This window comes from Sphaeramia orbicularis, chromosome 11 (assembly GCF_902148855.1).
Source record: "Sphaeramia orbicularis chromosome 11, fSphaOr1.1, whole genome shotgun sequence".
NCBI classification, from domain to species: Eukaryota; Metazoa; Chordata; class Actinopteri; order Kurtiformes; family Apogonidae; genus Sphaeramia; species Sphaeramia orbicularis.
In genome coordinates this window covers 47,172,181-47,184,804 of record NC_043967.1, presented here as the reverse complement: position 1 = coordinate 47,184,804, position 12,624 = coordinate 47,172,181, and the positions used below count along the sequence as shown (strand labels likewise).

Genomic DNA, 12,624 nt, shown 5'->3' with positions numbered 1-12,624 from the left:
GTTATTTTTTTCTTGTTAACGATAAGTTAAAAAAAAAAAAAAAAAAAAATGCATGTTTGTGTCTGTCTGATGCAGCCGCACATTCTGAAACAAACAAAAAAAAGATTTTTCGCAAATATTTCATGATGATATTTGAGATTCTGTCCAATTTGAAGGGTGTCTGAAAACGTTCTTTCCACTACCATATGATACGTATGTTTAAGTCATGCATGTTACTTACAGGGTTCAGACACTTTTTTCAAGGTCAAATTCAAGCACTTTTAAGGGTCATTTTGATTTTTTTCCTGCACAGCACCTTATCACTGAACTGAAACACATATCTACAGGAATACATATACTCAGGATTTTTTTTTTCTGCTGTTTATCACAATGATGTACACTGTATTATGCTCTAAACATCTAAAATTATGTTTCTTAAAAGCAAAAAGTTGAGAAATTAAAGGAAATCACAAAGTTTTATCCAATAAAAATGAAGCCACTTGCCGTTCTTCAGACACACTCGCACTGAGACAAAGATTAAGATAAAAATTCACATGAAGTCAGTGTAATAAGGAAATAGGCACTTTGTTTCATTGTATGTGGACCTGAGAGAAACTTCGGAATTTTTGGAAAGAGACTCTTAATTCAATTTATAGATTTACAGAATGTGTTTTCCCTGTGGATCCAAAATGTTGTATTTTGCACATTTTCCCTGAGCAGTTTCAAGTAGTTGGAAGAAAAAGGAAACTTTTACATTTTTGTCTTTGAGATGGAAAGATATTCAAGGACCCACAGCAAACCAATGGATTAAAGAAATGTCTTCTAACCTGGCACTGGAAAAGCTGACGTACCTGGCTAAAGGAAAGATCCAAGACTTTATAAGATCTGGACACCTTTTTTGTAATTTTTAAAAGGACTTGCCTGTAGAGTCAATTAAGTTGTGTCTGTTACGTATGTTTTGTTGCACTGAGAGTGGGTGCTATTGTGTGGGTGGTAGGGATTGTTTTGATGTGTTTGGGTTTTTTTTTGCTTGTTCTTATAAAACAAAGAAAATGACAATAAATATATTTATGAAAAAAAAAAAAAAAAATCACCAGGAGTCGACTTGAGAACATGCTGTAATTTTCTTTTTCGATATTAAGTTTTATTTTTCCAAATGTATCACCACCTCTCTATCAGTAGCTTTCACTCGGCATCTAACCTGGCAGAGTTAACATTAAAAATAAACAAATAAATCACATCACAGAATTATAATTGCAAGCACTTCAACTAAAATTCAAAACACAACATTAAAATTCAAGCATTTTCAAAGACTTCAAGCACCCGTACGAACCCTGTACTTATTTCCTGCCTTGAGTTCCACTTCAGTTAAACACCGTAGGCCTGCGTTTATCACCTGAAAAAGCAGAAACTCCATCGAACTCCTCTGGGAATGTGCATTAAAACCTGAGAAAGTATGTGAAAGACTGTGGACACATGAGAACCGGTCCAACAGGTGAGAACAGCAGCCTCCACAAACCACAGACACACCCTTCAGCACTCTATACACTTATATCCAGGTATCCTCCCCCCCGATACGGTCTTTTTTACCCAACATGCAACACTACCACCAAAGTTCACAACATACACATATAAAACCACCAAATATACCATCATGTCCACTGTTGAATTTGATGAATAGCTCTTACTTTTCAGACAGAACACACTTTTTTCCCTATGACTGAATAAATTATCCATAAGACATGTTTACGACTACATGTACGACCTGCCCGAGGAGATAAGGCTTGTGGAATCAGTGACATCTTTTAAATCACTTCTTAAAACACATTTTTATAGACTTGCTTTTATGTGATATCTGTCCCTTTTTAACTTCTAATTTTTAATTGTAATTTTTAAATGTGATCCTGTTTGATTATTAATTTGTTCATACATCTCTCTAATTGTGTTGCTTCTGTTTTAGTGTTTTACTTGCTTCGTGTATCCTGCTGTTGTGCCCTCTGTCAAAGCACTTTGTAAACGTGCTATACAAATAAAGTTATTACACTGGGTTACAAAAAAATATTTTTTGCAAGTTGTCTAGGTTTTTTCAACTGAATTAGGACCATTTTGCACCGCTAAATCCAACAATGACATCTGTTTTTCTCAATCAGGTCAGGTTTTTTTGCTAATTTGATTTTGAAAAATTTGATCTTCCCACAAAATTGATTACATTTTTGTGACTTTATCAGTTGATTTTTTTATATAGTTCTCACCCAAAATAGGTTTTAAGAGAAAAAAAATCATTTTCTAAAAGGATTCCTGTTAGGTACAATGGTGTATTCAGTGCAGATGTAGCAGAATACGTCAGGCTTATTTTTGCAAGATCTTCTAGTCGAAGCCATTTCATTCACCTGTAATATTAAAAAAAAACATTCATCATAAATTGGCAAAAGTAAAATCTTCAGAACTCGTTTATTGCAAGAAATATGAAAGAATTTTGTATCATATGATGTGAAAATGCCCATAAACGTAAGCAAAAATGTTAAAAAGCCAATATGTAGCATAGTTCAGAAAGTTGACCTGATTGAGCAAAATGAATGTGATTTTTGGATTCAGCACACCAAAATTATCCTAAATCAGCTCAAAAAACTTCAACAATAAATTTGTTGTTGACCAGTGTTGTTGTTGTTATTCTTATTCTTATTACCATTATTATTATTATTATTATTATTATTAGTATTAGTATTATTATTATTATTATTAAATGTAGAAACTAGAAAAGCACTTGGAGAGCACAGACCTCTGCCAAGGAAGATGAGTGTCCCCCCACCCCGCCGATTACCACCAAAATTTAATCATTTGTTCCTTGTGCCAGTATCAACATTTCCTGAAATTTTCATCCAAATCTGTCCATACCTTTTTGAGTTATCTTGCACACGGACGGACAGACAGACAGACAGACAGACAGACAGACAGACAGACAGACAGACAGACAGACAGACAGACAGACAGACAGACAGACAGACAGACAGACAGGGACATAGACAAAAACCTATGATGATTTTTTACTAAAATTAAAAATGTTAACATTTTAGAACTGTGGGGTTTTTTATCCATCAAACACTTTTCCCTCCAATATCATTCAGTGTTTAAAGTCTGTAAATAAAGGATTGATCTCATTCTTTTTTTAATGTGGTAAAATTACTGTGACGATATGTTTTCAGTGATCTGTGCACATTTTATTTCTCCTAAAACATGACAAATAGGAACATTTGCACACATTTGTTTTAGCTGAATTTAGGGTGGTTATTTTTTTTTCTTAAACTGCTGTCAAAAGTTAATCAAATCTGACCAAAAACAATGTGTTGGGGTTGAGTTGGTTTGTTTTTCTAGTCACATTCTGGACACATTGTTTTCTATTAACATTCCAAATTATTAACAGCAGAAGTCATGAAGCAGAATGACCTCACAACAACTAAAACCATCAACAAATAAACACTATGGCACCAAAGACTGAATAAAATATGAAGCCTAATATTTATGTGCATAATATTGTCAAGTTTTCTCCTTCAGACAAAAACTCAGTACATTATAGCTGTTAGCTTAGCTCTGGTTTTAGACAGAAAACAACCACAGTAAACTGTTTAACTCCACCCTATTACCACATCATTAGAATTACATACAATATATTTGCACACTTATGTATATTATTTTAATTATCATACTAATAATATATTATCTAGTACATATTGTACAAATTGCGTTCTAATTTTGTGTCTTAATAGAGTGTTTTAATATACATATATGTGTTTGTATATTTAGAGCTTTATTTATTTATTTATTTATTTTATTCGTTTTCTGTTGGATTGATAATTTCTTTCCTGCTACTTTTTATTCTACTTAAATAGAGTGACCGTAACACCCAATAACTGAAGATAACAACATCCCATAATAACTTTATACTTTTACCCTTTCATGCATGAATTATGAGAACCATAATCAAGATTTTTTTCCTGAGTGTTTTTATTCCTCTTTAAGCATAAAAAAAGTGATTTTTTCATTAACTTATTTTTCATGGAGTTACAAAAATGTACACTCAGCTGGACATCATGCATTTAATGTTAGAAGCAAAGAAACATGAATTTATTGATATACTGTGTGAGAACTATGAAATAAAAACATTTTTAATGTTGCTAATCTGATGTTTTCTCACATTTTAACACACTAACACTAGTTATTTCTCACTTCATAGAGATGATATGCAAAAAAACCCAAAACTTAAAAAAAAAAAAAAAAGAAAAAAGAAAAAAGTTAATTAGAGTCTAATCACAATTACCTTTTTTTTTTTTTTACACTCAAACATGTTAGTGCAGAGCACGTTTATCTAGAACAGCTAAGTTACAGTAATGGTATGAATTCCAGTGTATGGGATGATGTACAGGCGTCCACTGTGTTGGCTGATATGGAACTAAAACAACAAAATCCATGAAAGTATAAGAGAACAGCAGGAGGATAACTGTCCACTGTAGTGACCAGTATGCATGAAAGGGTTAATAAGCCTCTGAATCAAACTCACTTGTGTTGAGGAAACACTAACATTTCAGCATCAGACTCCATTCTTTTCATTCAGATCTGAGTCCAGTGGAGAAAAAAACAACAGTGCGTCTACATTTAATCAAGTTACTTTCTTCGACCCTAGAAGCTCAAACTCAACCGTTGCGTAAGTTTTCCTTGCCGATAGAATGACTCACTACTCCCTCTAGTGGCCACACACATTCATAATAACGCATCAGCCCGTGGTATAATTGTGAGAATATTTCTTCTAAACCTTCCAGTGATACTTTTAGGTCATTTTGGAACATTTTAAAGTAAAAATACTACAGATACTTCCACATAACCTTGATTATAATGTATATATTTACTATATATAATTACACACTCTGAGTCTCTTGTTTAGGAAATAAAACTTTATTGAATTCATATTCAAAGTCCCAAATAGCAATAATATTTTGACTTTTGACTACTTTTTAGTAAACTACCTTTATTCATTCATACAAAGAAAATCCTCCAAAAAAGGAAAAGCATTCCCTAAAAATAGCAGTTTGTGCTGCTGTAAACAAGGAAAATCCTTCAAAAGATGCTTTTTACAATTTAACAAAATACAAATAAACAGAAAAATCAACATTATATTAAAATTCTGTGCAATTTTTTGTGAAAAATGTACGATAAAATTTACTGTGAACAATGCCATCCCTATATTATTGTTAGATACTGTCTTGTGCATTCAGATTGCAATGTTTTTAGTTTTTTGCTTTTGTAAATTCATGCTTTTATTTTTGCGTTTTGCTACAACCCACCGAACATTAGATGGAAGTTTGTTTAACGAGGATAAAATGTCACAAATTTAACAAAGACATAAACTTTTACTACATGTAAACCTGTGACTTTTGCAGCTCATATTTTCCCTGCAGAGTGAATATTGTTTATTTTATGTCCTTTTGCTAGAGATTTTAGCGTCAGATGCACCTAAACCTGCTGAAAACGAAGGACTTCCATCCCCAAATACACCCAAAGAAATGAATGTTAAACGTCTCAAATGACACAAAGCTGAGTAGTGCATGTTCTTGTCTTGTTTAAGTTGACAGTTTTTTTTTTTCCTCACCGCATTCTTTGGAACGTCACGTTTTACCCGAACCACCTCATCCGGGGCGGGGGGGCGGTCGTAGGCGGCTCAACGTCGAAGACCGCCGCTTGTCCCGTGGATGTGCAGACATAGTAGAGGTTCACCCCCAGCATCACCAGCATGGGGAAGAAGGAGAAGCTGAAGCCGAAGCCCCTGAAGCTGCTGCACAGCGAGAGGCAGAGCCAGTAGATGAGTCTGCAACGCAAAAAAACACAACGTTACAAACAACAGCACAAAGACTGTGTGTGACTACAGCTGCACAAAGTGAACAGACAGGCAGCGGTAGAAGGAACACAGTCTGGATTTAAGCCTTTAACCCAGTGGTTTCAACCTTTTTTGGCTCGTGACCCCATTTTAACATCACAAATTTCTGGTGACCCAAGACATTCAAAATGGAGACTTTTTTTTGCTAAAATATTTTTTTTTGATCATGTAATAGTTTGCTATACTATGTTGCAAATAAATGTTAATTTTAGAGGACATTTAGTCTATATAATGTATATTTTTATGGACGGAGGCAGAAAAGCCAGGTGTAGATTACTGCACAAAGGGAGAGTTTTATTTTCCTTGGTCAGGATATGTACAGTCAGTCCAGCTTGGATTTACAAGGCCGACAATTAATACTGAACAACAAGAACTCAAAGTATGAATTATGAAAGAGCTGCAGCATCTGAAACCGACCACAATGAACGTTTGACAGATAAACAGAACCACAGTGCTTCAGTTTCAGCTTCACAGTTTGTCATGTCTTTTATGGATTGTGGTTGTCTTTGTCAACTCAACATATATTTGTTATTAGAACGTTTTTATTTTTATCAATTAGTAAAACTTCCAGGTGACCCCATTTGAATTCCAGGTGACCCCACGTGGGGTCCCGACCCCAAGGTTGAAAAACGCTGCTTTAACCCCTGACATGTCTGTGGTGAGTGTTCTGAATGTATGATTTATTTTAAACATTCATAAAAATTAGAAAAATTTCCAAACGTGCTGAGAGAATAGCCCTTGCACTTTCCATAGTCATCTGAGCATGCTCAGTTCACCCCCCCACCACCACCATTTGTGGAATGAGGGGCAAAACACAGAGCAGTAAGTGAAACCAACTCGCTATAAAAATAAATGGTTTCAGCTTTTTTTTTTTTTTTTTTTTTTTTACAGTTTTCCGTGTCGTTTTTAGTTTTTAGTGGTGTTTGCAGTGTTGTCGTGATTTTGCTTTGTTGTTAATGGTGCGTTGCTGGCCGGTTTTTGAGCCTGTAAGTCATGACTTCAAACCATGACTCACGACTTTGTAACGTTCCAGGCAAGTCACGCCAAACTGCCTGAGCGCAAGGAATTGTGGGAGCTAGATGCAAACAAACCAGCACGGTGGACTGTACAATATGCACATTTACAATCATTTTTATCGCCAAAGGTGTTTGTTCTTTGCTTATTTGAGGGAAACAGAGGAGGAAAAACAGCGCATAAGGCAAGAGAAGCCGTTCTAACTTTTATGTAATGTTATTTGTATATTATAACATAAACACATGTAACATATGTATTTGGTATTAATTTATTCTTGCACTCATTGGACTGAAAACTAGCTAACGCTAGAGTCGCTGCTGATTATACAGAACATTTGCAGATAAATAATGTCAGAGCAATACCTAGTTTTAATAAACAATCTGCATAAACACCGCGTCCATGGGGGCTGGCACTGCTACGTGACGTCAGAACTCGGAACTGGGAGTACATCGATCTAGTACGAGTTCACAGGTGGGAAGTCACAGGTTTGACTGACATTCCAGTGCATTTTCACTGGTAGAAGGTTGGGAAAACACGAGTTACGGGTTGCCTGGAACGCAGCATAACCCCCCCCACACACACACACAAACACAAATTGGTTGAATTCGTACAAATTGGGTTTATAGATTGCCAGTGACCCTGAATAGATGTCATTACATTTTGGGAAAAGTAGGTCAAAGTTCATATTCTTGTTGAATTTTTTCAATCTTTTTTTTTTCTATTTACTTCTAATGGGTGAAATGTGTTTATTCTGTCCGTCTGTGCTGACATTAACACACGTATAGACAGGATGACATCAGCTGGATCGATGCCAAAATAAGCTACAATACGTGCGAGGGGCGGGGCTTGTTGTGCCTGGCACCACTTGTTTCACTGTGTTTTTACCGACTTCTGACCATATAACTGCTTTTTGGAGTTCAACCAGGTGTCAAAAGGCAGCTGGACTGATTAAAAAAAAAAAAAAGAGTCCCAAAACTACAGGGTGACACAAAAAAACGGGAACTTTTTAACAATCCAATAAAACCAAGAGTGATGGAAGAAAAATATTTTATTCATAGTAACTGAAACCTTAAAACATGCCATTTAAGAAACAATGACGGAATTTTCATTTTTTAAAATTACTTCCTGTAGATGGCGTCCTCCTGTATGAATGCATTCTTGAAATCTGCTGTTGAGATTCCTCATTGATTGCTGCAACATCTCAGCTGGGATACTGTGAATAGCATCCTGAATTCTCTGTTTTAACTCCAGAGTTCTTGGTTGAGTCGAGTACACTTTGCTCTTGAGATAGCCCCACAAGAAAAAAATCACAAACGGACAAATCTGGCGATCTAGGGGGCCAGGGAACGTTACCGAATCTTGAGATCACATGGTTACCGAACAATTCTCGCACAGCCGCCAATGGTTACTAAAATGGGGGTGTGTTTACTTGCACAAGGTCACTGTCTCGCAGTGCTGCCACTTGCTTATGTCTGCCAATACGCACTTCAAAAATTCCCGTTTTTTTGGGTCACCGTGTAATTTTTAAAAAATGAAAATTCCATCATTGTTTCTTAAATGGCATGTTTTAAGGTTTCAGTTACTATGAATAAAATATTTTTCTTCCATCACTCTTGGTTTTATTGGATTGTTAAAAAGTTCTCATTTTTTTGTGTCACCCTGTAAATCTCCTGGGCTAAAATTCAAATCCTTGTTGTTGTTCAGCGTGTTCAGTTCACAGTTCATGTTCAACATCCTAAATCTCTTCCTGATGTACATTCTGAATGCCTTATTTAGTAAAAACCTGTCAAACTCCAGTTCCTCTCTTTGTCTTTTTCTGGTATTTCACCCTGTTTTGACCCTAAAACACACAGTAAAATCAAACCACTGAAGAAAAGAACACGTACACATACAGCAGCTTTGATGAAACTGAAACAGACGCACATTCACCACAGCACATTTACCTGGAATAATGTTTCAGGGGTTAAAGGGTTAATTAAAACTCCTATACTACACTGAATATACTCCACTGACTGGAAAAAGATGACAGGTCCTACTTTATATCAGGGCTGATAGAATTATAATTAGGTGAAACTTTATCTGAAAGAATAAGGTTCTTTTTGAAGAACAGTCACAATTTAATCCAATTTAGTCGTCACTCATTTGTTACCTAAAGAACAAAGTAAAGTGGACTCCTTCTATGTTAATTTTGTCCTGTTTGCATTAGTTTCATCACAATTTTTATCATATACTAGTTACATGAGCAGAATGAGAGTTTAGAGCCCATTTGTTTACATGTCATATTGGTTTTAGTTCTTGTATTTTCTTGTTTTGCTAAAAGATCTTTATGTTTTTGTCCTACATGTAATTTTTCCCCCCAATAACACATTAAAGGGTATTGTTATATCTACGTCTGTTTTATTCCATTATGCACCTCCTCACCTCAGAACCATTACTGTATCACACTACACACTACTATTGTAAATACCTTTGAGCAGATTTTAAATGTATTATTAGGGTTATTCTGTTGTTTTACTTGGGATTTTTATTTCACTGTTTTAAATTGCACAGCTGTTTTTGTCTTCTAAATCTATTGTATTTTTAGTCTATAATTTTGCTTTTGAATCTTCTGTACAACACTGTTTTTAATTGTACAGCTGCTTTATGTCATTAATCTATTCTTGTATTTTTTTTTCCCATTTATTTATTTATTTATTTACTTATTTACTTATTTATTTACTTACTTACTTATTATTTACTTACTTATGTACTTACTTATTATTTACTTACCTAAGTACTTACTTATTTATTTATTTACTTACTTACTTATTACTTACTTATTTAATTACTTATGTACTTACTTACTTATTTACTTACTTATTACTTACTTACTTACTTACTTATTTGCTTACTTATTTACTTACTTACTTATTTACTTACTTATTACTTACTTATTTACTTATTTATTACTTACTTATTACTTACTTATTTACTTACTTACTTGCTTATTACTTACTTACTTATTTACCTACTTATTTTTAATTTTTGGTTTTCCCCTGTAAGTCGCTTTGGAAAAAGCATCTGCCAAATGCATAAATGTAAATTTAATGTAAATGTAAATGATTTATACCTTTTATATTCTATTATACTTTATAGTTGTCCTTTTCTACCACTTATTTATTATTATCCTGTTTTCGTTTTTTTTATTACATTGCAAGGTGAGAGGGAGACAGAATCTTAATTCTTTGTATATCCTGTGCATCTTGTGAATTCACAATAATAACAATAATAATAAATATCTTTCAGTCTTTGAATGTTGAATATTTGACAAAAAAACACAACTGAAAAATCCCACCTGTAGAAGTTCCACATTCAAAACCTTATTGAAGTGTTATCAGCTGAATGTACTAAGTATTAAAAGTGTTCTGTCAGTGTTTTTACTATTATACATGATGTTTTTCTGCTGTAGATGTTTAATATTCAGCTCATTTGAACTGGTTTACGTCATGTTGAGTGGTTTAACGTAACATGTCATGAGCTCAGAAAAACAGGCCTATTTTCAGCTTTGTCCTGTAAATTGAAGAGGGTTATTTAAGAGTTTATTTAGCACAAGAGGGAGGAGGATTTTACACTCAACTCGTAAACCAACGCTTCATCATTCAGATGATCACAAAACGTCCAAAACAACATCGAATGAGGACACGCAAAGGATGAGAGAAAGAGACGGAAAACTAAAACTGAATAAAATGGGAATATTCAAGTACCTAAAATATATTCTTCCAAATCCATTCAATTACAGAGACACATCACTACAGACATCACAAACCTGCCAAAAGCGAAGATGATGGTGAGCAGCGGAACCATCTTAATCAGGTCCTGGGTGACGTAGGTTGCCATGACAGCGAGCTGGAGGAAGTAGAAGAGGAAAAGGGCCAGCGATTCATTGACAAAGTGCCAGTGCACGGCCACCTCTCTGTGGACCTGCTGACCCTGATACAGAGGCTTTAGCGAACTGTGGCGCAGCCGGGCCACGCCCTGCACCAGCACACCTGCGGAAACAGAAACAGCAGCGGCGGCGGCGTCACAACCTGTTCGCTTTCAGAGGATTTTAGGGACGCTCAAAAGACGACGGGAGCTTCCTCACCGAGCAGGATGGGGACCATGGCAAACAAGGAGCAGCGTAGTGTGTACACCACCCTGAGGGGGGCGCTGTCCAGGAGCGGAGAGTCAAAGGGGAGGAAGGCGTAACCCGCCCAAACCAGGAACGGGAAGAGGATCGCACCGGCCACCGTCCCAAGAACCACCTTCAGCTTCTCACCACAGCTGTCCTCACACAGATCTGAGGACGGAAACAGAAGAGGAGTTTTTCCACAGTTCACACACAAACGTCCTACTGCAGTGGTCCCCAACCTTTTTTGGCTCATGACCCCATTTGAACATCACAAATTTTTGGCGACCCCAGACATTCAAAACGGAGACTTTTTTGGGGGTAAAATTAATTTGTTTTTGATCTTGTAATAGTTTGCTATACTATGTTGCAAATAAATGTTAATTTTAGATGACATCTAGTCTATATAATGTATATTATTATGGACGGAGGCAGAAAAGCCAGGTGTAGATTACTGCACAAAGTGAGAATTTTATTTCCCTTGGTCAGTCGACGGCCAAAATACAAAACCTCCTATCCGAAAAAAATCACTTTTTTCAGGAAACAAAAAAAAAAAAAACATGGATCCTGGAGGATTCTTGGGTTTCTGTAAATTGGCTTAGACTCTGGTTTTGACCAACTCTATATGTAAAGTGTCATGAGATAACTTTTGTTATGATTTGGCGCTATATCAATAAAATTTGATTGATTGATGGTTTAGTTTTATTATAGTATGGTCTTTGTCGTTGTTGTCAGGTGACCTTCATGTCATAAGAAAGGGTGGGATTATCTTGCAGATAGACTGAAAATGTGGAGTCATCCTTGTTCTCACCATTTAATGTGAAAACCCAAAATCTAAAAATTTGCAGATAGGAGGTTTTGTTTTTTGGCCATCGATATGTACAGTCAGTCCAGCTTGGATTTACAAGGCTGACAATTAATACTGAACAAACAAGAACTCAGACTATGAATTATGAAAGAGCTGCAGCATCTGAAACCGACCACAATGAACATTTGACAGATAAACAGAACCACAGTGTTTCAGTTTCAGCTTCAGTTTGTCATGTCTTTTATGGATTGGGATTGTCTCTGTCAATTCATTCATTCATTTTCTGAACCCGCTTTATCCTCACTAGGGTCACGGGGGTCGCTTGGAGCCTATCCCAGCTACATAGGGGCGAAGGCGGGGTACACTCTGGACAAGTCGCCAGTTCATCGCAGGGCTGAACATATAGAGACAAACAGTCACTCTCACATTCACACCTATGGGCAATTTAGATTAACCGATTAACCTATTAGTGCATGTTTTTGGATTGTGGGAGGAAGCCGGAGTACCCAGAGAGAACCCACGCAGACACGGGGAGAACATGCAAACTCCACACAGAAAGGTCCCACCCCCCGTCGACTGGTGTTGGAATCGAACCCAGGACCTTCTTGCTGTGAGGCACGAGTGCTAACCACTGCACCACCGTGTCGCCCCGTCTCTGTCAACTCACCATATATATATATATATTTTTAAAAATTTCTAGTAATTGATTAAAAATAAATAAATAATAAAACATACTAATAAAAAATATAT

At 35.8% G+C, this 12,624-nt stretch overlaps 1 protein-coding gene across 1 annotated transcript in view; it reads right to left on the bottom strand.

The window, feature by feature from the left end:
• Positions 1-5,494: 5,494 nt before the first annotated feature.
• The window catches only part of LOC115427864 (transmembrane protein 79-like), a 29,627-nt gene continuing 22,497 nt past the window's right edge, over positions 5,495-12,624 (bottom strand). The window contains exons 3-5 of the mRNA XM_030146574.1: positions 11,043-11,237; positions 10,725-10,947; positions 5,495-5,836 (exon numbers count right to left, since the gene is read on the bottom strand). Of these exons, the coding sequence (XP_030002434.1) occupies positions 5,644-5,836; positions 10,725-10,947; positions 11,043-11,237 (611 nt within the window). The 3' untranslated portion in view covers positions 5,495-5,643. The remainder of the gene's footprint in view (positions 5,837-10,724; positions 10,948-11,042; positions 11,238-12,624) is intronic.